At 43.4% G+C, this 25753-nt stretch overlaps 1 protein-coding gene across 2 annotated transcripts in view; it reads left to right on the top strand.

The window, feature by feature from the left end:
• The window catches only part of LOC143815641 (solute carrier family 2, facilitated glucose transporter member 11-like), a 145048-nt gene that overhangs the window by 45266 nt on the left and 74029 nt on the right, over nt 1-25753 (top strand). For both annotated transcript variants that reach the window (XM_077295100.1, XM_077295090.1), the window contains exons 2-5: nt 8699-8797; nt 13388-13548; nt 14096-14220; nt 21697-21826. In XM_077295100.1, coding sequence (XP_077151215.1) covers nt 8699-8797; nt 13388-13548; nt 14096-14220; nt 21697-21826 — 515 coding nt within the window. The remainder of the gene's footprint in view (nt 1-8698; nt 8798-13387; nt 13549-14095; nt 14221-21696; nt 21827-25753) is intronic.

Below are 25753 nucleotides of genomic sequence, written 5' to 3'. Positions count from 1 at the left end.
TGATGACTCCGCTGGCTGGGGTTCTATGAACTATCCACCCTGCCTTGTCCAAGAAGTGGAAGATACTGAGTGCACTGATGCCCAACCACTTGTTCAGTTTGAGGATGAGTACATGGGAGGGCTAGTGCACACAGTCAGCAGACCACCACAGCACATCCCTGCGGTGATGTGCGCAGCACAACTTAAGAAATGTGGTATGAAATAGCACCCTACACGTGACCTATACCATGCAATTGTATGAAGACGAAAAGTTGAGGGATAAGGTGCTACCAGTATGGAAAAATTAATTTGTTCCCAGTTGCGGAGATGGGAATACAGAGGGTGTGGTTGCTTAACCCACTGCATGACGAAAGGTTGAGGCACAAGGTGCTACCAGTAGGGTAAAATTAATTTTGTTACGGAGATGGGAATACTAAGGTGTGGTTGCTTGGCCCACTGCATGACCCCATTGACCATGCAATGGAAAGTACATGACCTCCAGGGGCCAATCCTGCTTTACTATTAACTGGGCATTCCACATGCTACCAGGGCATTGCATCTTGCACAATGCCAAATACGTGGAAACTGATAACATTGGTATCAATGTGCAAAACTCCATATACCTTAAATATGCTCATGGGAATGAAAAATGGAAGAATAGCAAAAAATTATTATTAAAGAATCACATGTAAAGTCCCATCATTTAAAGAAAGTCAATTCCTCATAAGAACTCCCATGCTGCTGATGACGGCAACGTCCACTTTGCATCCAGTCCATTATTGTATCAGATCCGACACTGCCAGTGAGAATAATATCCCATAAATATCCAGTCCATTCTCCAAATGTGTGATGCATTCAAGCATACTGTATGACTGAAGACAAACGCAGATACAACTGGGTCCCAGCTAAGATTCCAGAATAAGGAGGCAACTGACAAAGGCTTCCACAGAAGGAGGAGACAGAAACAACCAGACCTGATAAAAGTGAAGCAGAAAATCATAACTAGTAAGTATTTGCTAACCAAACAAAGGAGCATATGAGGAAACTTAAAAGAAAACACATATAAGCCAGGGCTGGATAAAGAGGGCATCAAGCTGTACCTTCAACCCAAATAGCCAGCTCTTCATTAAGTCCCATAGGGGCCATAAATTGAAGTTCATAAATCTATCTTGATTCAACCTGCAAAAATCGTTTGCATAGGCAACCACCCCTACCATTACTGAAGAGCTTCTGGAGTCCAAAGAACCTGATGTTATGGGTTTGCCCCGATGTAATGATAGAAAATGAGTAGTGACAGGAGTAAGCACCTTGCCTTTTTTCTGGTCAGCAGCTGCCAGATGGATGGTGGACAGATGTTTTTTGGGTTCTGTTCCTGAACTCCTGTGAGGTCTGACCCACATACACCTTATTGCAGGGGAAAATGAGTGCGCATATGACATCCTTGCTCTTGCAATTGATGTAAGCTCTGAGTGGATGTATTTTAGAGTTAAAGGGGTTAACAAAATTGTCCCGTGTCTGACTTACGTACGGACAAACGTTGCAGTCTCCACAGGGAAAGAAGCTCCTGAGCACTATACTCCGGTTTAGCCTCTGAGTCGGTCTCGAGAAGTGGCTCCTTGTTAAAAGATCACGAAGGTTAGGAGCTCTTCTTGCTGTCAAAAGGGGCTGATTGTTAGTCACCATAGCTGTTTGAGTATCAGTAGTGAGAATGGATCAATGTTTTGATAAAACATTTCTCCCCTTATGCCAACTGTTATTGAAATCAGTGATGAAACGAGACCAGGAGTCTTGTGTATGTAGACGGGGGTAAGAAGTGATGCTTGATACTGTCCCCGGGCCTACTGAAACGCAGTAGAGATAGTCTTCTTCGGATAACCACGCTGTTTGAATCTGTCCATGAGTTCCCTTGCTGTGGGTTGGAGGCAGAGCTGGGGTGAGCGGAGTCTCAAGGGGGCCTGAAAATTTAGCCAGTATGGGGCCAGGAAGTTCCTCGTGGCAGCCCTTATTCTATGCCTTACTTTTTTATATAAAAAATGCTGTGAAAGCAGCAAGATTTGCATGGATAGCTTCAATCAGCAGTGAATCTGCAATGTGTGGACATATGGCTGCATGAAAAAACATGTCGCGAAAAAAAGAGAAAAAAACATACTAACCTCTGCTGCTGATTCCTAGATCTAAATTGAGTTACCAAGCCAATCTTTGTGCATCCCTGTCTCCTGTCATGATGCTTCATGCCATGTGGCTGCAGAAACCTTTTGATTGACTCCCATTAGGCCTATGGCCTATTAAAAATAGAAAAAAAAAACAAAACACATAATCAGGTTCCTCGCATCGTGTTCTCATACACTTTATGCAGTTAATAGCCCTCTGTGTCTGTATTGTTACATACTTAGGCTGTTAACTGGTTCATGCAGCTTTACATGAACACCCGAGCCTTACACTATGGCTGGTCCAAATAACTAAAGCAATTGTTACCATCCACCTCTCGTGTCTCCCCTTTTCCTCATAGGATGTAAGCTTGCGAGCAGCAGGGCCCTCATTCCTCCTGGTATCTATTTTGAACTGTGATTTCTGTTATGCTGTAATGTCTATTGTCTGTACAAGTCCCCTCTATAAGTTGTAAAGCGCTGCGGAATATGTTGGCGCTATATAAATAAAAATTATTATTATTATAAAAATTATTATTATTAGGCTGTTTCCACGTTCAGCTTTTCATGCATTTTTGACACTGCATATTTTTGCTGCAGAATTTGTAGTGATCAATGTGTTTTTATCAGTTCAGATCCAAAAAACAAACGCTGTGCATGATATCAACTAACCAAAGTTTAACCCCTTTACTACCGATGTGACCGCATGATTTCAGGCACATGACAGCTGATCTAATCAGCTGTCATGTGCACCTAACAGCCGCGGGTGGAACGGCAATCCACCCCCAGCTGTTAACATGTTAAATGCCCACTCAGGAAGCTGTAGTCCTGCTATGTGTAGCACACACAATCAAAAGATCACAGCTTCATGTCTCCTATGGGGACTATTGAAGCAAATAGATAAGATAAAAAGATATAAAAAAAATGTACAAGTTCAAATCACCCCACCCCACTTTTGCCCTATTCAAAATACAACAAAAAAATACACATATTTGGTATCTCCAGTTTCAGAAACATCTATCAAAATATAGAAATAATTAATATGATCAGTAAACTATATAGCAAAAAAAAAATTAAAACATTAGAATTATGGATTTTTGGTCGCAACATTGCAATAAAATGCAATAACAGGTGATCAAAACATTTGGCGTGCAAAAAAATGCTCTCACCCAACCCCAGATCTAAAAAATGGAGACTATACGTGTATTCTTTTTTACAAACTTTTTTCCTCCACAAATAAAAAAGAACCTATACATGTTTGGCATCTGTGAACTCGTAATGAATAGTAGAATGATAAAGAAAGGTCAGTTTTAGCATTTAGTGAACATAGTTTTTTAAAAAAAAAGAAAAAAAAAAAACAGTTATGGAATTGCAATTTTTTTGCAATTTCACCGCACTTGGAATTTTGTTCGGTTTTCCAGTACATTATATGGTAAAATCAATGGTGTAATTCAAAAGTACAACTCGTCTCACAAACAAAAAGCCCTCACATGGCCATATTGATGGAAAAATAAAAAAAACTTATGGGTCTGGGAAGAAGGGGCGCAAGAAAGGAAAACTCAAAAACTGAAAATCCCAAGGTGTTTTTATTCTTAGTTAAAAGGAATATATCAGTTTCTTCATATTGTCTAATCTGCATGCAAGTTAATCAGACCCTTGCTAGTGTTTCAGAGGAATATAGTAGCACAAATGACCGGGAACAGCACTGGACTAATCTTGTCTCTGGTTATGGTCCCAGAAGGTTTTTCCCAGTGCCGCTCCAGGTGATTGACAGGCCTCAATCATCTGCAGTGACACTGAGAGAAACCAGCCCAGGGAGACTAGTTAAAGGGAACCTGTCACCCCCAAAATTGAAGATGAGCTAAGCCCACCAGCATCAGGGGCTTATCTACAGCATTCTGTAATGCTGTAGATACAGTAAGTCCCCGATGTATCCTGAAAGATGAGAAAAAGAGGTTAGACCCAGGGGCGGTCCCGCTGCGGTCCGATCCGATGGGCGTCGCGGTCTGGTCTGGGGCCTCCTATCTTCATAGGATGACGTCCTCTTCTTGTCTTCACGCTGCGGCTCTGGCGTAGTCGTACTTTGTCTGCCCTGTTGAGGGCAGAGAAAAGTACTGCAGTGCGCAGGTGTCGGGCCTCTCTGACCTTTCCCGGCGCCTGCACACTGCAGTACTTTGCTCTGCCATCAACAGGGCATCCAAAGTACACCTGCGCCGGAGCCGCAGTGTGAATACAAGAAGAGGACGTCATCGTAAGAAGATGGGAGACGCTGGACCGGACCGCGACGCCCATCGGACCGGACAGCAGCGGGACCGCCCCTGGGTGAGTATAATCTAACCTCTTTTTCTCATCTTTCAGGATAGATCGGGGACTTACTGTATCTACAGCATTACAGAATGCTGTAGATAAGCCCCTGATGCTGGTGGGCTTAGCTCATCTTCGATTTTGGGGGTGACAGGTTCCCTTTAATTCTCTGGCTATGGTTCCCGGCTGGATCTTTTGAGGGTCATCTAATGGTTACTGGGTTTTACACTAGCCCCACTCCATAGTCATGTAGACTTTATTTTAATAGTTATAGAGGTGATCTTGCGGTACCGCTGCATTCTTGATGTGGGGATGCCCACTACTGTATGATATATGTGTTTGTACATTTTTTGAAATGTATTCATATATGTTCATATATTGAAGAAAAATAGGGGTAACCAAAAGCAAACAATGTCTATAAAGTATCATCTGGGAAAAATGAACAGAAATATATAATAAATAACAATAATAAATACCACCCAGATGAGAGTATTTTTGCTCAAATATTGGATCAAGACAGTTATCCAAACATTATGCAAACAGGGGAGAGGAAATAAATCCAAGAAGATAACCTTATGTCTTTTTTAATAAAATTGCTTTATTCACAGTGCAAGGCAGGAGGGCAATGGTAACAACACAGTCGCCCAACAACAATCTAAAAACAATTAATACACACAGAACACCGGGAAACCGCCTGCTGACCCATATCAAAAAATATATTTGTTGAAACTATAAACATTTTGGATCAGAATTACAAAACCTAATAGGGGGACTCAGCCTATATAATAAAGGTTCATTAAGTAAATTACTATGTCCTATACTTAGTACTGCCACCATTGGCTTGTAGTCTGATACAACATGATGCATAAGAAAAAAGCGGTAGAAATAATTAATACATCACCCCAAAGTTGCGGTATACGGCAGGTGCAGAGTCCCGGTGTCCGCCCCAACGCGCGTTTCGGAACACCTTCGTCAGGGGGCGCATAATGCAGAATGAGAAATGTGCAGTATAAGTAGGCCAGAAACCGGAAGTAAAAGTCAGACATAACCCGGAAGTGGCCGCGCGTATCCTAGCAGCCGCCAGTGCAACAAAGGGAAACGGCAAGATCCAGGATATGTGGGCCGATACACGTGGGGCCCCACGCGATCCGCCCACAATAAACACTGAATCGCCATGCACCAAAGGATCCACGGGCGCATGCGCGGAACACAGCCGGTATATGGAAGCGTCATAGAAGGAACAGGGGAGGAGAATGTTTTCCATTCATTGTAATTGCACCAGGGGAATACATGTAGATCACTCTCCTTTTTGATATAATTTTTACGTGGTTTTAATTGTCTGTTATTTTTATGTAATAAAGTTGTTAATTTTTTATATATATTTCATACTCCAGGTGTGTGCATCATACTGCATGGTCTTTCTCCTTCTTTGATTTACTTAATTGCTTCATGCAGGATGCAGCACCCTATCTTCAACTTATTGTCTGTATAGTGATGCACCCAGTAGTCTCTATATATTGGTGGGGACAGGGAACTCTTGCCTGTTGGCAGTCTGGCACACATGGCTGAGTTTATGTTCCGCTTCCATTCCCGTTACCCTCACGCTGTAGGCATTTTGGCCAACACTAATTACTGGTTGGTCACTCTTCTAGATCCACGCTACAAGGAGAACTTTACATCTCTCCTTCCCTTGGTGAAGAGGTCTAATAAAATGTTGCAGTACCAGAAGGCCTTAGTTGAAGAATTATTTAAAAAATTTCCATCTGACAACGCTGGCGGCAGAGGTCACAATTCCTTGGACAACCAAGGAGTGGAGACGAGGGAGACACACACCAGTCTTGGACAGTTTTCTCAAACATTCTCAGCGCCCAGGCCCTTATGAGTGGGGTACACTGACAAGGAGGGAAAAGTTTTGGAAGATGCTGACCTTGAAGACCGTACCAGTGTCCTCTGTGATTCCTCTGTACATTACAACTATTGGGTATCCAAGCTAGACATGTTGCATGAACTGTCTCTCTACGCCGTGGAGGTCCCAGACAGCTATGCCGTTAACGTTTTGTCAGTGCGGGTTTTCAGTGCTGTCTGGAGAATGATAACCGATAGGCGCATCCGCCTGTCAACTGAAAATGCTGACAGGCTGACTTATCAAAATGAACAAGGGCTGGTTTGGCCCAGACTTCTCAACACCACCAAATGACAGCAGCAGAACATAAACTCAAATCGATTTTTTTTTCTGGTCTATTCCCATGCACCCATTCCCACCCAAACATGGATAAATGCTTCAGGATTTCATCTTTTTTTGTGTCATCCTGCTCCTTCTCCTCATCCACCACTATATCAACAGGGTAATCATATTATCCTCGCTATATATTTTTTGAGGGTGTTTATGATGCCCGCTTTAAAAATTTTGAGAGTCCTACCTCTAACATTCTTTGACATATATGTTTACCCCTCGGGGGTAAATGTTTTTCAGCTCATGCACTTAGTGCATGGTCATTACCAGTCTAGGATACCTACTCCTTAATAATGGGACCTACTCCTTAAAAATGGGAAAAAAAATGTTTTCTGAGGCCCTCCACTATGCCTCTTCAAAGGGATATTGTAGTGCCTCCTTTTAATTTTTGGCATCCCTTGCACTTACTGCATACGCTTTACCAGTGTAGGAGACCCACTCCTCAGTAATAGGCAAAAATTATTCTATGAGGCTCCTCCTTCTAGTTGAGGGAACATTTTTGGAAGCCAAAAGAGCCGGTGGGTTCTATTAGTATATGATGCATTACCTTATTGTGGGCTGTCTGGTGGTCATTGGAGCGCCCCCACTGCCGCAGGGCCGAGGGGCACCCGGTACTGGGCCTCTGCGTCTCAGTCCTGGGGTTGTCACGGTGGCTAGGCCCGGTCCGTGACCCTGCTGAGGGGCGTCCAGTGAAAGTCGAGAATGTGATGATGTTGTGGTGCGGTGTAGGTCACGGAGAATAACGAGGACACCAGGTTGCAGTCTCTTTACCTCTTTACTGAAGGCTTCAGGATCCTCAGTCCGGAATACGGTTAACCGGCTACCTGAGTCCCGGCCGGTCCGATGGCACCTCCAGAGTTCCCTTTGCAGGTGGAAATCTGTGCCTACCTTCTAGCGCTTGTGTGTTGTAGTCCTTCCCTGCTGTGCTTACGGGATAGTCCTCACAACGGTTGTGTCTGTTTCTGAAGTTCCCTCACAACTCGATTATGATGTTCTTCTTCGTCCCCCCAGATGATATGGCTAGGACGCACCCGTATGACGGGTGGGCTTGGAGTTCTTCCGGGACCCTAGAGTCGCCCCTCTCCAGATGTTGCCCCCTGTGTCTGCTTAGGTGATTTTGGGTGAGACAGCCCGCCTAGAACTGACTGTCCTGCCGTAGGTTTGAAGTAAGGCCTGGAGCTCAATACTTCCTCGGCGTTTCCGGCCACCGGCTACGCGCCTCAGTAGGATGTTGCCTCGTCTTACAGCACGACTCCTACTGGTGTTTCTCCTTGTTGCGTTGATTTCGTTTCTCACTCAGCACAATAAACCTCGCTTCTTGTCCTTTCTTCGGGTACCGCCGCGATGAAGTGCAGGCGCGGTCCCGTAACGTTCTTTCTGTTCGCTAGGCCTCTGTCAGGATCCCACCCCTGACAGGGACCCCCCTGAATCTTCCCCTGCAACACCCTCTGCCACAGGATGTTGCCTGGTTCCAACCCAGTCAACTTCTGACTAACTTCCTATCTAACCCCCAGTTTTACCAGATTGTGAGGAGTGGCCTAATACATAGCACCCTTAGCTCCCCCTGGAGGCCAGACTGTGAAGTGTATTGGTGTCTGTGATACCTGGTCAGGTGAACTCCTTCAGTGCCATCAGACGTACCATAGCCCCCCTTAGCGGCGGAGCATCAGTACTGCAACGACCAGGACTCTGGGGCGCTGCAGTCATCACATAGGGAGTTCTTACACTGCATATGGGATTTTACAGCTGGGAGAGGAGACTTTGTACAGTAAGTATGGAAGATCCTGGTCTATTCAATATCAGGCTGAGTAGATCGAAATGCTACATTTCCTGATAAATGTTTTTTTTCACCATTGAAATTCATGCAAAGTGCAAAAAAAGCGGCAAAAACACTACGTATGGACATAGCCCAAGGTTTGGAGGAGCATTTTTTCCTCTTATTTATTTTGCTCTATATACAAGTCATTATCCTGGAAAGAAATAACTGAGAATTTAGAACTGAATGTAAATAACATTTTGGTTTGTGTCTCCATAGATCCCAACAAACAAACTTTTTTGGGCGGTCTGTGCAGTAGGGATTGGAGGAGCATTTCAATATGGATATAATCTATCAATTATTAACGCACCTACCACAGTAAGTGAAATTGTTTAAGATTTTTTAGGAATTTAAAAATATTGTTTTATGGAGAATGATATACACAGATTATACAGTCATTACAGAGGAAAGGATTAAAATAAAGGCAGCAATATAGGTAAATCAAGTTAAAAGTACATACTGATTTCATCACCATGTCCCAGATTCTCCTCCCCTGGTGCTCTGTTTGCCTTGGCTGCAGCGGTGAGTGACCCATATGACCACTGCTACCAGTCACTGCCTTCAGCACTATAAACTGCAAGGCCACTGACATCAGAAGTGTGGGCTTGAAAATATAACATTTCATTAACACGTTAAATGGAGAAAAAAAAGAAAATAGCTCTTCCACTGTGATGACAAAGAGGCAAAGTGATACAGTATTCCTCCACATAATTCAGATGGATTTATTTAAAAACAGCTAAAATATACACAACAAGTTTTGGCTGAGAAGAGTCTTCCTCAGGTGTTGCCTGCATTCTGCTGCACATTCAGCTACTTATACCTAGTGCTGTACCTCTGTTCTCACATCCTCACCAGGTGAACACTGCAAGTTATTTTTCACCTTATATATTTGCTTCTAACATTTTTCTCCTTCTCAAGGGCTTTCCATTATTAACATGTGAAAGTTATTTTATAGAACTACGCAGTTGTGATTTGTTGTCTTGTATAAGCAACTGTTATGTTACTTCTCAGGGCGCCCCATTGTGCTGAGGGACTATAAACACAAGGAATTATTAGTCTGGAGATTACATAAAATAAATTACAATTTTATGCTTCCCATACTTTCAAAAAACCCTTTCCATTAAGTTTTTTATTTCCTAAATCTGGGCATATGTGCATGTAGTGTAGTATGTGTTAATATACTCACCTATCACCACTCTCTCTGCTCCACTTCGCAGTTGCACCACCACTCTGCAGACTGTCCTGGTCACACTGCACTCTGTGTGACCCAGAAGCAGCTTTTTCACTGTAGACTTACGAGGGGCGTTCATTAAAGATTTCCCCTGACCCACTTCCTGAGAGCAATGAAACTTGACAGAGTTATTAGTCCTTCTCTACATAGGTGCCACCTAGGGACGCACACTTCTCCCATGTCCCATCTCTTTAAGCATCTGTAAACACCTCACTTGTAGAAGTCGACAGGTTGCTCCAAAAGCCACGTTCTGACTTTGGAAACCAGAGTGTCATTATCTGGAAAATGCTTCATAAATAACTTCATTGTTGGAAAGAGGAGGAAGTCTGATGAAAAAAGGGAATGCGGTAGAATTTCAAAGCTACATGAGGATGCTTCCATTTGGGTAATATGTGTTAGGTGTCGAGTTCCTGTCGCTGCGCAAGGGGAATCTCAAACCATGTCTGCTGCCGTCTCCCATTCTTATCCAGCCGCAGTGGAACCTGCTCAGCAGAGACGTCAGTCCCAGCGCCTGGCTCAGACAGATACTGCACGTTTGCTTACTGCTGCCCTTCCAGGTTCAGCCATTATAACCAGTACTGTTCGGCGGCAAGCAGGTGCTCCTGGGACTAAGTCCTGCTTTACTCCTTCTGAGCATGCCCAAGGGAAGACCTCTCATTGGAGGTCGGGGGTCACACGCTCAGGTCATGTAGCAGCTCCTATTGGTCCACTAGGAAGGTCCTGGAGAGCTACAACTATAAAAGGTTCGCATGGCCGCACGGCCATGCGCTAGTATCATTTGTGTTTGGCTGTTGCCAGTGGATACTCTACCACTCAGTTCATATATGGTGTGAGCCCTCTTTGGGGCTGTACACTCAGGCAGGCAGATAGCGTCAGTGGGGGCAATTAGCCTTGGCTTAGCATCTGGTTCCTTCATGTGTGCGGTTGTGCAGAGTTCCAGAGCAAGCACAACCCTAGTTAGGGTATTAATCTCTGTGCACAGTGCGACTCTGTGAGGCAACAGAGCTTGCTTTCATTTCCCATGGGGTGAAGCTTAACCCACGTGTGAGCTCAGTGTCCATCCGCCATTACTTTGCAGCAGGTATCTCTGCACGGTGGACCCTGGGCTGCGAACGCACCTCGTATCAATTATTACTTGGTGCATTCTGCTAGCCCTAACAATATTTGAGTTATCAACTGGTGCATTGTCTTGCAGATGGCAGACACCTTTCGTGAGCATGCCACGTCTCTTGGTTTTGATGGCCTCCAGCAATTTTCGCAGCAGTGAAGCATAGTATGCCCCAGTGGTCATGGTACCCTTTGCTAGGAAATTCATCAATCCTTCTCCGTACTGGTCCCAAAATACTGTGAGCATGACCTTGCCTGCCGAGGGTTGGACAAGTGCCTTCTTTGGAGGCGGTGAGTCATGATGCTTCTATTGCATCGACTGGACATTAGTCTCAGGATCATAGTGATGGACCTAGCTTTCATCCTGTGTGATCAGTCTGTCGAAAAAGTCCTCCTGGTTTCCATGGCACATCATCTATAGAGCCTGAGAGCATTCAACTCATTCCTTGTTCTGAAAATATGTGAGCAGTCGAGGAACCCAGCGAGCGCATACCTTATGCATGTGAAAATGGTCTTGGATGATTTTTTCCACGGACCCCACACTAATCTTGACATTTTGGGCTAGGTGTCGAATGGTTACGTGGCGATTTTCCAAAATGGCAACCTGTTGGATGGTGTGTTCATCAATAGCAGAGTGGGATCGCCCTGGAATTGGAGCTGTTTGCTCGAAGCCCGACCACATTTGAATTGACAATGCCAGTTCTTGACTGCATCGTATGATGGGAAATCATCACCTTAAACCTCTTTCATCTCATCAAATGTCTGCTTTGGTGTGCGCCCTTTCAAGTAAAGGAACTTGATGACTGTTCTGTATTCCACTGGGTCAAACCTCACACCACTTCAGCACCTGTAAATGAAGGGAATTATCGGTTCTGAGTTGCAAATTGGCATGTAACCTATAGAGACTTATATCTTTACACATGTGCAGTTTCAGCATCCTGTGATAAATAGAAGTGGGTCAGGGGAAATTTTTAATGAACACCTCTCATTCATTGTAAGAGACTTCTGGGTCATAGATAGAATGACCCGGATAGTCTGAAGAACAGTGACGTCACTCACAAGTGGAATGGAATGGCACTGGTTACCGGAGAATTCCCTGGTAGGGCTTCTTTAAATTCTTAGTGCAACCTCTTTATATAGTTATGATTTCATGAGGGCCATTACTACATTTTCTACATCACATGTGATCTCAGATAACCAGGTATGAATTAAATCAACCCTTCTTCCTTGGACTGAAAAATGACTGTACATTTCTCATGTATAGTCGCCATACCTGGCAACAGTTTGCCTCCTGCTGCCTTCTCCCTTCAAATGTAAACAACCCATGTGCCCCCTCAGAACTAATCAGCTAACTACCCCCTAAAAAGTAATGATTTCCACTTTTAAGCAAAATAAGGCCCCTACAGTATGATGTCTTCTACAATTTCCAAGACAATATGATGTCCCACACAATTCCCTATATTTGGTATTATGTCTATCACAGCTCCTTATACACAGTTTGTTGGAGTCACAGCTCCCTATATACAGTATCATGTCGCCAACAGTTTTCTATACAGTATAATGGTCATCACAACTACCTATACACAGTATGCTGTCAATCACACCTCCTGTATACAGTATAATGGCCCACACAGCCCAATGTGGGTAAACAGCTGTGTTTCAAGCATGTTATACTCGTTCAAACTCACCTGTGGCAAGTAACAGGTGTTGGCAATATTGGGCTAAAAAGTTACAGGCATGTAGTTGCTTACTACCTTTTAGTTCTGCCTGTGCCAATCTCTGCCAGCTCAGATTGGTCATAGACCACTCCTACTAGTGATCCTACTGCTTCATTTGACCCCAGACCCCAGATAACAGGACTGCTGTTTCTCTCCCAGTCTATGCCAACAGAATGCTGATTGACAACTGGCTCCCCGCAACTAGGCAGCGGGAAGCTGGCTGTCAATCAGCATATCATCAGCAGTGACGCGCCACTGCCGGAGCAGAGCGGAAGAAAAGAAGCTGCTCTATCAACTTGACATTAACGGACATGCAGAGTCGCTGACAGAAGCTGTCAGTGACCACCCTGAGCCACCAGAGATCAGAGTCATGTAGAACAGGCAGGTAGATAGCAATTCCCACCTTCTAACTTTTTAGCCCCATAGGGAAAAATATGCAGAGTTCCGGATGACCCTTTTAAGTGAATAGGACTGTAATACCTACATTATCACGCTCAATTGCTAATAAAAGTATATAGGTGAGCTGTGAAAAGCAAAATAGACAATGAAGCATAGCGTATCTTCGCCAATCTAATACTTTTGATCTCGTTAGGACATGCATATTATAGAACTAGAAAACCTCTACCAATAAGGCTTATTAAAGATGGTATCATATGGTTACCGGAGGTGGGGAAGAGGGATGTAGGTAGCAGGTTAATTTACAGTGTGAACTGGGAACTTTGCTGACCAATTTATTATGGCCAAGTATATCTAGAGAAGTTGCATGAGCATCAAAATTGTGAGATAAATAGGTCCTGGGAGTTTGGGTAAATGTTGGGGTCTTCAAATGTATTTTATTTTATCCCTTTACAGCATGTACACAAGTTCATTAATGAGACCTGGTCTTCACGCTACAACTCACAATTAGATGAAGGTCTTCTAACCCTCATCTGGTCGGTAATTGTTTCAGCGTTTACAGTAGGTGGACTCCTTGGGACCTTTATTGGCGGGCATGCGGCGCTAAAGATTGGCAGGTAAGCAGACACTTCCTTCTGAACATGGATGCAAATTGTGCTTTCAAGAACGAAGTCAGATGCTACTCCAACAGACAACCACAGTTCCCTATAATAACAGCTAAGGCGACAGGCACGGTAACCATACTTAAACCAAAGTGGCTCCACAATAGTTCCAGCCACTGGTCAGGTGTGTTATATTCCCCACCCTTGCCTTGAATATTTAGGACTATCCTGCTGAAAAAACTTTCTGTAAATAACTTTTTGTACAAATTTGCTTATAAAGGTCTCATTACATGTGGCTAGACCCTGTGATCTGCAAGTTTCCTAGATCTACTACCAAAGTAAAGAATATTTCCAATGCTATAAGAACATAAGCGTTCCCAAGAGAATAGTGATAGGTGTAGTGCTATATTATGGAAAAAGATAACTGGTTATTGATAAGCAGCATAGCGTAAAATGTAGTGAATGGCATAAATTTATTGCCCTGTCCAAATGAAGGCAAATAATATTTGGCTAAATTCTGATTTCCAGTATATACTAAACCATCTGCTCACATGCATTGCAGGAAACAGGCTCTCCTCGTGAATAATGCGGTGGCAATTCTCGCTGCTCTTTTCATGGGTATTGCACAATCAGCTGGAGTTTTTGAACTTTTAATCCTAGGGAGATTCCTCATAGGACTGAATGCAGGTAATGTAACTTCTTTCAATAAATATGCTCATATACTATGATATCCCCTTACATGGCATATATTGGTAAAGATATGAGTAAAATTTGGATATAATAGCTGTATCCAATCATTTAAGCCTTGTCCAGCATCTGATACTCCATAATAATGTACCATTTAATCGATTATCCCACTATTACCATATCAGTCATGACATAAGTGTTTGATTAGTACTGTCTGGCTGCTGAGACTGATTGTCAGGGTGTGATGGGTTTGGTGTTATATAAAATTAGGAAAGTCGCTATGAAGTGGGGTCATTCTCTTCTGGAGATGACAGATTAACTGTATTAGATGAGGAAAATAAAGTTTATGTTCGATCATAGATGACAGCCAATATAAAAGGATCATGTGTTATTAGCAATCAGTGTATAGGGGCACACAATGACACTATAATACAGTGCTATTGTAATGTACATTGCTGACTTAAACAAGATATAATAATATGCATTAGGTTCACATCAGAAGTTTGTGTTCCATTTATCTGTTCTGTATTATTGAGAGATCTGTCACTTGGTGGCTACTGATGGTGCCATATTTACCCAATTGATGTATAATGGGATCCAGAAAATTTACATTAGAGTCTGTCATTTTACTGGATGATGGAGTCTGCATTGGAGGTTTAAAGGGAGTCTGTCAGCACAAAATTTCAGTTCAAACAAAGCACCCTTGGAGTGGCCAAGCAATACATTGCACCTTCCCACCTACTTGTTCTCCATCTATTTCTAAAATCTATCTCTACCCCCTTGTAAAGCCAGAGCTGTCAATCAAGTAAGACGGGAGTGAAGTTAGATACAAAAGAAGATGAGAAGGTGCACTGAGCTCTTATGCTAGGTTTGAACATTCATTTTGTGCTGATAGACTCTCTGTCAGTAAGATTTTGGTATGAGGGTCTATCAGTTGTCACCTGGCAGCTCTAAAATGGCAACCATGAACAGACTTAGTGCAAAGCCACTCCTTTTACCAGATCCCAGGGGTTGCCATGGCCTTCACCCTTTAAGCTCCGTACCAAGATCTGGATTTACACAGGGACCCTTGGGTTGGAGCCACAGAGTCAGCTGCTGGTCAATGGTCCCATCTGGCAAGAATGGTCAGGTAGGTGTGTCAGAACCAGGATTGTAATTAAGGTAAAAAATCGGAAGGCAAAAGAATTGTCAGACGGTCCACGATCAGACAGCATGAATAAAACAATCAAGTAGTAGCTGGACATGAATAAAACAATCAAGTAGTAGCTGGACATAAATAAAACAATCAAGTAGTAGCTGGACATGAGCGAATATCTTCGGCTCCTTCCTTATTCTGCAAGCTATAGCGCTTACCAAAGAAGCAGCAGCGGAGCTGGAGCGCTCTGATAATCAGGTGTCCGGCGCCACAGCTGCATCTCTCGTGGCTCTATGACAGTCACAGCAGACAGGTTCTCCATACATGTGTTGTAACTGTCACACAACCGCAACACATGCAGCTGCGGCACTGGACACCTGATTATCAGAGCGCTCAGGTTCCCGCTGCAGCTTATTCGGTAAGCGCTATAGCTATTTGGAGGGAGCCGAACATATTCACTAATGTCTAGTAGTAGCAGATAGCACAGGCCTGAACCAAAGTAGAATAAACTATTTCCTGCAGCTCTCAGCAGTAGGCGGGAGTATTTGTAGGCTGTGGTGCTTGCCAGTTGGCCAAAGCAGGGTGCCGATTATTCCAGTTGGATAGCACACGCGCACAAGCACAGTACGCCAATATCTGTTGCCATGATCCTTAGTTTTCTACTGCACATGCGCCGACTAAATAAAAAGCATTGCATTTGCAAGATTTCAATAGGGAGCAGAGTTGACCTGATACAGCAGAGTATCTGTCTCTCTGGCAATGAAGATGTGGGGGGGGGGTGGTAGACAGACAGTGCTGAATACTACAAGTGCACTAATATTCACTGATACACCCCCCAGTCCACTGAAGTGCCTAATTTTCATACATTTTCAGGCAGATTTTGGGACAACAGAGCATTGGATGGCTATGAAATGGGTATCACAGGAAATGTTTTAACTGATGTTATTGTGCAAAATTTCTCGTTTACTAGTGAAAATCTTACTGAAAGATTCCATTTAAAGGCCGGTGTGAACCTAGCCTAATCAGAACTTGTTCATGCTAGAGTCATACATTGATTTCTATAGCTAAACACAAAATATTTCTGTTTCACAGCTTACAATACATTTGGGCAAACTTACTAATGTTGTCTAATATTTAGGCAGCATAAACTTATGCCAGGCAATCTAATGATGAACCGCATTTATCACAGTGGCACATGCTGGATGATAAATAAGATGCGTCTTGCACTTTTCTCTTACTTTACACAAATTTGGATTGTCCTTCTATGCAGCAAAGATTCAAAGTTACCTTGTTGCAGTCCTGGATTACATTGGTGCAACTTAAAGGAGTTGTTCAGTCAAACCGATAACTCTGCAGTCACTCTTGTTTCAATGCAGCCATTTGGTAAATTAAAAAAATATATTGTTTTTTCTCATTAATGTACACTCTGTACCTCATCTTGACTAGAAAAAAACAGCCACTCTGCCATAAAGGCCCGACTGGTGGAGGGCTGCAGTGATAGTTGACTTTGTGGAACTTTCTCCCATCTACTGCATCTCTGGAGCTCAGACACTGATCTTGGGGTTCTTCTTTACCGCTCTCACCAAGCCTCTTCTCCCACGATTGCTCAGTTTGGTTGGACGGCCAGGTCTAGGAAGACTTCTGGTGGTCCCAAACTTATTCCATTTAAGGATTATGGAAGCCACTGAGCTCTTAGGAACCTTGAGTACTGCAGAAATTCTTTTCTAACCTTTCCGTACCCACTGCATATATATTACAAAGTTTTTCATAAATACTGTTTACTTAATAAATTAAAATAAAAAAACAGTAGCCCTTTAAGGAAATACAACAGAAACTACCATTTCTCTCAGTTTTGGAAGCTATATTATTTATGTGCATTTTTGTCTGAATGTAACAAGGTTGACTTTTAACACCATTGCCAGCTACTTATATATTATCTAAAGTGTAAATTTATTATAAATCACAAATAGTACATATACAAAAGGACAATATCATTAATATATTATACAATTGGGATTTTTTCTACTGTCTCCTCCATGGGCATGATGTATTATTTAAACAGCAAATTTTTATAGATATGTGGCCCTATCTTTTTTCTTGAATTGCAGCCAGTGCCCTTTCGAGGTGACACTATTTTGTATGCACTTCTGAAATTTTTTGTACAATATATTAATGATATTGTCCTTTTGTATTTGTACTATTTGTGATTTATAACAAATAATATAAACAATAAGGAATTTATTGCTCCTTTATTGTCCTCTTTCGGTTTATGGTTTAAATTGAAGGGATCACCACGTGATCCAATGTGAGGTACTGTATATTTCTTTTGGATTTTGTGTTTTTACTTATAGATATATTGTAGCCATCTTGTACTGTTCTAAGTTAATATGACCATATAAGTATCTGATTTTAATGTGGCCAATGAGACCATCTACATGTCATACTAAACTCACAGGTCAGCGAAGAACTTTAAAATAAATGAAAAACAAAAGATTTGGATTGTGTGAAGAAGTGGCACATTTTGGCCATTCATGCCATGCTCTTGTATTTAGCCACTAACAGGAAAAAAAATATCAAACCTGCAGATTGTCTAGTAAAATCTTCAAAATGATCAATTTTGGCTTACATTTTTCTCATGTGTACCATTCCACAATAGGGAGAGAAAGATCTGTATGTATTCATGTTAATATGGCAGCATACCAATGCCAAAACAGCTGTATACTTGTGTTGTGTGCATGAGATCTAAGAAACAATCATTTCATATATACAGTATATATTAAATCTATCCTCGGAACTTGTTCTTGTGAAATGCATTCTGGAAAGTGAAAGCTATGAATTTGTGAAATCACTCAACTTTTAATTAGACTATTTCTTAAAATAATGATATTTGAAGATAAAAATGTGAAGAGCATTGAATGTATACATTCCCCTCCATACCTCAACATTGAGGTGTGGTTGTAGTAAATTCCAATATCTCATACTAGCATTTGCCTTATTGCATGATGTGGTAAAATGGCTCCTCACATAAGAAGACACCTATCTTACAAATTGAACATGGTGAGTGGTGGGTACAAAGTTTGCCCTGAGGCCCAGGAACTTCAAGATATCTGTGTGACCCCATATCTCAACTATCTGTACAGCAATTAGTGTGTTAATCTGGACCTTGAGGGAGCCAGGTTCCTTACACCACCTACTGCAAATAGCAAACTGAAAAGCCAATTTTGACTCTTTAAAGGGCCTTTCCACATGACCTAGTGTATAAAGCCAAACCAGAATCTCCATTTGCAGACACATGTTGCACAGTTTCGCTCCTCATCAGTGCAAACCAGGAAAACTGGTTGGCTGGTTAAGAAGCTTTTGACAGAGGTCTACAGTGTAAAGTTTCTCCTTGTGAATAGCACCAAACTGACACAGGGAGACTTATAAGCAAATAAATATGTAAATAGCTTTTTCACAGAGGAAGAGAGCAGAACTTCTACTGACACCTATTGGACGTAGGAATCCTAAAAGTCAATATCACTCTAAAATTCCCAGGGGAGCATTGCATGGCCTATAAGTCTCCCTACGCCACCTTGGTGCTCTCCATAAAGAGAAGCTTTACCCCATAGACACATTGAGGACAATATGCTACCTACTGTATTCATATGGGAATTTATAGGTTGTAAGTGGAGTTAGATTTTAATTATGGGACCGATGAGATTTTGAGGCTTTTTAATGAAATGGTATAGTGTATTACAGGGCCGGACTGGGACTAAAATTCAGCCCTGGCATTTGAAGTCACACAGGCCCACTTGTCGCATGGTGACTGTATAATATCTTTGTACACTTGTAGGCTACAAGAAGTGAGGGGAGTGTAACACGACTATATAACATAATTACAGCTGTATCCAGCATTACAGCTTAGTCCCCATAGAATGTAATACAGCGCAGCCCCCATAGACTATAATACAGCACAGCCCCCATAGAATGTAATACAACACAGCCCCCATAGAATGTAATACAAAACAGCCCCCATAGAATGTAATGCAGCACAGCCCCCATAGAATGTAATGCAGCACAGCCCCCATAGAATGTAATGCAGCACAGCCCCCATAGAATGTAATGCAGCCAGCCCCATAGAATGTAATACAGAACAGCCCCATAGAATTTAATGCAGCACAGTCCCCATAGAATGTAATACAGCACAGCCCCCATAGAATGTAATGCAGCCAGCCCCATAGAATTTAATGCAGCACAGCCCCATAGAATGTAATACAGCACTGCCCCATAGAATATAATGCAGCACAGCCCCATAGAATGTAATACAGCACAGCCCCATAGAATATAATGCAGCACAGCCCCATAGAATATAATGCAGCACAGCCCCATAGAATATAATGCAGCACAGCCCCATACAATATAATGCAGCACAGCCCCATACAATATAATGCAGCACAGCCACCATACAATGTAATGCAGCCAGCCCCATAGAATATAATGCAGCACAGGCCCATGGAATGGAATGCAGCCAGCCCCCATAGAATGTAATGCAGGCAGCCACCATACAATATAATGCAGCACAGCCCCCATAGAATGTAATGCAGCCAGCCCCATAGAATATAATGCAGCACAGGCCCATAGAATGGAATGCAGCCAGCCCCATAGAATATAATGCAGCACAGGCCCATGGAATGGAATGCAGCCAGCCCCATAGAATATAATGCAGCACAGGCCCATGGAATGGAATGCAGCCAGCCCCCATAGAATGTAATGCAGGCAGCCACCATACAATATAATGCATCACAGCCCCCATAGAATGTAATGCAGGCAGCCCCCATAGAATGTAATGCAGGCAGCCCCCATAGAATGTAATGCAGGCAGGCAGCCCCCACAGAATGTAATGCATGCAGGCAGGCCCCATAGAATGTAATGCATGCAGGCAGGCCCCATAGAATGTAATGCAGGCAGGCAGCCCCCGTAGAATGTAATGCATGCAGGCAGCCCCCATAGAATGTAATGCAGGCAGGCAGCCCCCACAGAATGTAATGCAGGCAGGCAGCCCCCACAGAATGTAATGCATGCAGGCAGGCAGCCCTCCCCAGCTCCACAATCCAGTCATCAATCATTGATAAAAAAACAAACAAACACACTACTCACCTCTCTCCTCGTGCCCCGCGCTGCTCCGGTCTCAGCAGATGCAGTCTGCCCGCCCGGTCACACAGCAGGTGCGCGATGATATGACGTCATCGCGCACCCGCAGTGTCAGCGGCAGGCAGAGCGGGGAATGATGGGAGAGGGGGCGTCAGCGGACGCTCTCTCCTCCATCATTGCATTCAACTGTACCGGTGTCTATGACGCCGGTATAGTTGAATGCGGGGCCGGGAGTGTGCCGCGACAGCGTGGGGAGTGTGCCGACAGCGGCACACTCGAGCGGCCCACTACTGCCATCGGCCCTTCTGGCATTTGCCAGAACTGCCTGATGGCCAGTCCGGCCCTGGTGTATTACACCTGTATGTAAATGATCAAATGTAGCCTACACGTCTATGAAAACTTAAAAACCGCAATTCTATGAATTTTGCATTAAAAAATATATATGTTTAGATTAGATAAAAATAAAGAAGTGAAAGTAAAGAAAGAACATCAATGTCACCTTACTGTCATTATTAATTTATTACCTTAAATCTGCTGAACTACGCTTTTTAAGGATAAAAATGCAAATGTTGCTGTTAATGAATGGAGGTGGTGGTCTGAAATATTAATAGACCCTGATATGTGAAAGCAATGTGTTGACTCTTTTCTCCATTCAAATGCTAGCTGAATCTTAACCCGTTGCTTGCAAGTGACAGTTCATCTGTGGTATGTCAGGAATCTTATTTTTTAAATATTTAAACCTCTGTTTTATGAATTATAAAAAATCAGCCATGGACATGTACAGTCATTTCTATACTGATTGCCAGGTTCTAACAATGGAAAGCAATGCATAAATATGATTTTCCTGGTGAAAGAGTTGACTGTGCCCCTTTAAAAATATACAGACATAATAGGGAAGATTTTGATGATTGTCAGGGCCGAATCTCATTGGTGCTGGCATAGCTTGAACCTAGAATTTCTGCACCAAGGACCAGTTTATGACTGGTATAAAGTGCTCTTGTGCAGGGCTGGGGATGTGCCATGGACAGCATTTATGGTAATGACTGGAAGAGCTGCTACATACCCGTGATGACCTAAATCTACCATTGAAGCTCTAGCCCCAGAGTAAGAGGCACCTCTGGGAGACTCAATTTATTCTTTCATTGTTTTTTAATCAATGCCATGTAATGCTATACAGAGATTTAAAGAATATTGCTTGCTTTCTTTTCTAGGTGTCGGGATGTGTGTACAACCGTTATATCTGGGAGAAATAGCTCCCAGGAGAATAAGGGGCCTTACATCTGTTGGCATTAATATCTTCTTGACTACTGGGATCTTGACAGGGCAGATTGTCGGCTTACGGTATGGACTGTCTAACATTACAGAAGATTACGGAGATGCTTAGCTAAAGCTCAAGGCTTAATGCCACATTTTGCATTCAATAAAATGGTTACTTATCATTCGTATACCAAATCAGATGTAGCAAAACTTTTTACTTTGATATCCAATAGTCCAGAATACTCAAGAATGTGGCATCTCATGGGTCTCAAGAAGCTAGATTAAAGAAAAAACATTATAACAGAGATCATTTAATTTACCGTATTTTTCTGACCATAAGACGCACTTTTTTTCCTCCAAATTTGGGAGGAAAGTGTGGGTGCGTCTTATGGTAGGGATGTAGCATGTGGGGAGGGGGGCAGCAGCGAGTGGGATCACACTGTTATCCCACTTCAGGAGGCAAAAAAATGTCCCCACTGCTGGGAATCAGCGCTGGGGAAACCATGTGGTCCCGATGATTAAGTGCAGTGAATATTCATTAGCTACTCCCCGCCCACCTATCAGCTGAGCAGTGAGCCGGAGCAGCAAATGAATACTGCACTTAAGCAGGGAAACACATGGTTTCCTCAGCGCTGATTCCTGCAGCAGCTGGGGAGATCCGTGTGTCTGGGGTAGGAGGAGGCAGCAGCAGGGTCCGGGGGAGAGGAGATCGCTGCATACCTACCTGGGCTGGAGCTGAATGCTGTGCAGTGTGCACAAGGAGGACCTGTGATGATGTCAGAAGTGGGCGGGCTGGAGCATCACATGGCAGAACAGAGCCCTCCCTCTTCTTGACATCATCACAGGTCCTGCAGACTCCAACACTAGAATCTGCTGGCTTCCATTACCTGTGATGTGGAAAGGCAACAAGAGGGAGGGCTCTGTGTGTGCAGCCATGGGATGCTTTTACCTCACCACAGTGTGGCTGGCTGCCACAATTAAGAGGTTAGTCTTTCCAAAACACAATAAAGCACTCTGCCACTCCTTTAGTGAACTATAACCCTCAGCATGTCATAGGATCTGAAGGACATGCTGGGAGTTATAGTTCTCCCATGGGCTTTTAAAGCAGCACTCCAGTGTTATTTTGCAGTGCTGGAGTGGTGCTTTCAATATAAGCCCTGTGCCCCCATCCTTATACTCACCCTCCAGCATCTTCATATAGTACTTCACAGGCACCACACTGGTCCCACAGCTTCCAACATAATAACATACTATTGTATATAATAACACCACATATAAAAGTATGTTATTAAATATTTTACCACATTTTTTTGCTTCAAATATTTTTTTCCCTATTTTCCACCTCTAAAACCTGGGTGCGCCTTATAGTCCGGTGCGTCTTATAGTCTGAAAAATACGGTATGTAGTTTTCACAGATAGAAAACATACTCAATTGTACGCCAGTCTTGATAATGGCCCTGCGAGAATAAGAAGCGTCATTTAGGTGCATCTTATTGATGGCAGGCCCCTTCGTGTGCCTCTTCAGGAATATTACTCTAGTCAGGCTTGACCGATAGCCTCTTTGCTGTGTGACTACAGGCAAAGGAATCCTCAGGGAAGCAGTAGGAGGCGATGCTGGGAGGGGAAAAGGGCTGGAGTGATGGTAGATCTGGAGTGAAGGCTTCAGATTTATAATAGTCTTTCAGAATTATTTGCATATCAATTAAAGTGCTGATTACTCAGTAATGGAGGAATGGACTGGTCATGTAAATGGAGCGCCCCCAGACGCAGGGCCGTGGGGTACTCGGTACCGGGCCTCTCTGTCTCAGTCTTGGGGTTGTCACGGTGGCTAGACCCGGTCCGTGACCCTGCTAAGGGGCGTCCAATGAAAGATGAGATAATGGTGCGTGGTGTAGGTCGCGGTGAATAACGAGGACACAGGGTTGCAGTCTCTTTACCTCTTTACTGAAGGCTTCAGGATCCTCAATCCAGAGTACTGTTAACAGGGCTGGCTGAGACCGGCCGGTCCGAAGGCACCTCCAGAGTTCCCTTTGCAGGTGGAAATCTGTGCCTACCTTCTAGCGCCTGTGTGTTGTAGTACTTCCCTGCTGAGCACCACGGGATAGTCCTCACAACTGTTGTGTCTGTTTCTGATGTTCTTTCTCACAACTTATATCTGTTCTGATGTTCTTCTCCGTCCCCCAGATGATATGGCTAGGACGCACCCGTATGACGGGTAGACCTGGAGTTCTTCCGGGACCCTAGTGTCGCCCCTCTCTCACAATTTCCCCCAATGTCTGCTTAGGTGATTTAGGTGAGACAGCCAACCTATAATTAACTGTCCTGCCGTTGGTTTGAAGTAATGCTTGGAGCCCAATACTTCCTCGGCGTTCCGGCCACCGGCTACGCGCCTCAGTAGGATGTTGCCTCGATCTTACGGCATGACTCCTACTGGTGTTATCTCCTTTTTGCTGTGATCCCGTTTCTCACTCTCCACAATAAACCTCGCTTCTTGTCCTTTCTTGAGATACCGCTGCAATGTAGTGCAGGCGCGGTTCCTTAACGCTTCTTTTTGTTCGCTAGGCCTCTGTCAGGATCCCACCCCTGACAGGGACCCCCCTGAATATTTCCCCGCAACACCCTCTGCCACAGGATGTTGCCTGGTTCCAACCCAGTCAGCTTCTCTCTAACTTCCTATCCAACCCCCAGTTTTACCAGATTGTGAGGAATGGCCTAATACATAGTACCCTTTGCTCCCCCTGGAGGCCAGACTGTGAAGTGTATTGGTGTCTGTGATACCTGGTCAGGTGAACTCCTTAAGTGCCATCAGACGTACCATCACTCCCCTTAGCGGCGGAGCGTCAGTACTGCAACGACCAGGACTCTGGGGCGCTGCACTCCCCCCCGGTTAAATCCAGTACTCCCAGACTTGGAAGAAAACAACAATACATGTCAGCAAAAGACATACAAATTTTGAAATGCAATAAACAAGTAATAAGTAATAATAACAGTGCTTCCCTTTATGGGAGGTGAGGACTCTTGAACGTTACAAACAAAACATGGTTAAATATTTTAAATAACATACTATAAATAACTTCTATTACCCAGCCGGGTATTCTACTAAGTGCAAATTCTGAACAATAATTTAACTTTGCCTTTAAGGACGTATAAGCTGGATCCACTAAAGGCTTATTATAAAACTCTAAAATATAAATTAACTTTTTCTTTATTTTTCTCTTCTAAGTGCAACATCTTCTTTTTCACTCTCTGATTTTTCATATGCAGGACCGCCTGTCTATCTGCCCAGGCCTACTGCCTCTTCTCTTAGTACAGGATCACTGAGCCATCTCTCTATGGCTCCTAGGAGGACTCACCAACCAACCCCTACGGGTTTACTTCCTGTCCTCAATCTTTAACAACATTATCAAACATTTTCTATAACTGTCTAGCTAACTACATAATACTCCTATGTAAAACATTATTACTATTCTCTTTCTTTTAAGGCAACATTATACATTAAATGCAACTGGTGAACATCCCCTTTAAGAGAGAACCAAGTCTCTTTGAGGTAGCGCAACTTCTCAAGTCGCAAGTCCGTGTACGGCAGGAACTCCTGTACTGTTTCCAGGAACAGTTTCATCGAAAAGAGTCCCTTTTTCTTGTAAAACCAGTAGGGGGCACCCTTAATAAGGTGCAAACTATTTACAATGCAGTTTGTGAACCATTCACCGTCCATGATTTGGTAGTCTTTGTAACATGGGTGAACAAAAAGCAAAAATAAAAACAAAAGCAAAAATAAAAAGCAATAGGGATCCCGGGTAGACAAAGGGATCCCTTTAAGAATAACCCTGGTCGGGTGTTAGCAGCAAAAAGCAGGGAAACAACAGTTAACTATTTACATACTCGTGGTTCCGAGGTTTAGTTGGATGGCTTCCAGGGCTGCACCTGGCACTTAACCCCTCTTGGCCCGGGAAGGGTGAAGTCCATGGTTGCACCCAGTGCTGGATAAACGCCGTTAATCAGTCTTTCATG

The sequence above is a fragment of the Ranitomeya variabilis genome, chromosome 1 (assembly GCF_051348905.1).
Source record: "Ranitomeya variabilis isolate aRanVar5 chromosome 1, aRanVar5.hap1, whole genome shotgun sequence".
NCBI lineage: Eukaryota > Metazoa > Chordata > Amphibia > Anura > Dendrobatidae > Ranitomeya > Ranitomeya variabilis.
Note: the sequence above shows the minus strand (reverse complement) of the source record. Positions and strands in the feature narration are given on the sequence as shown.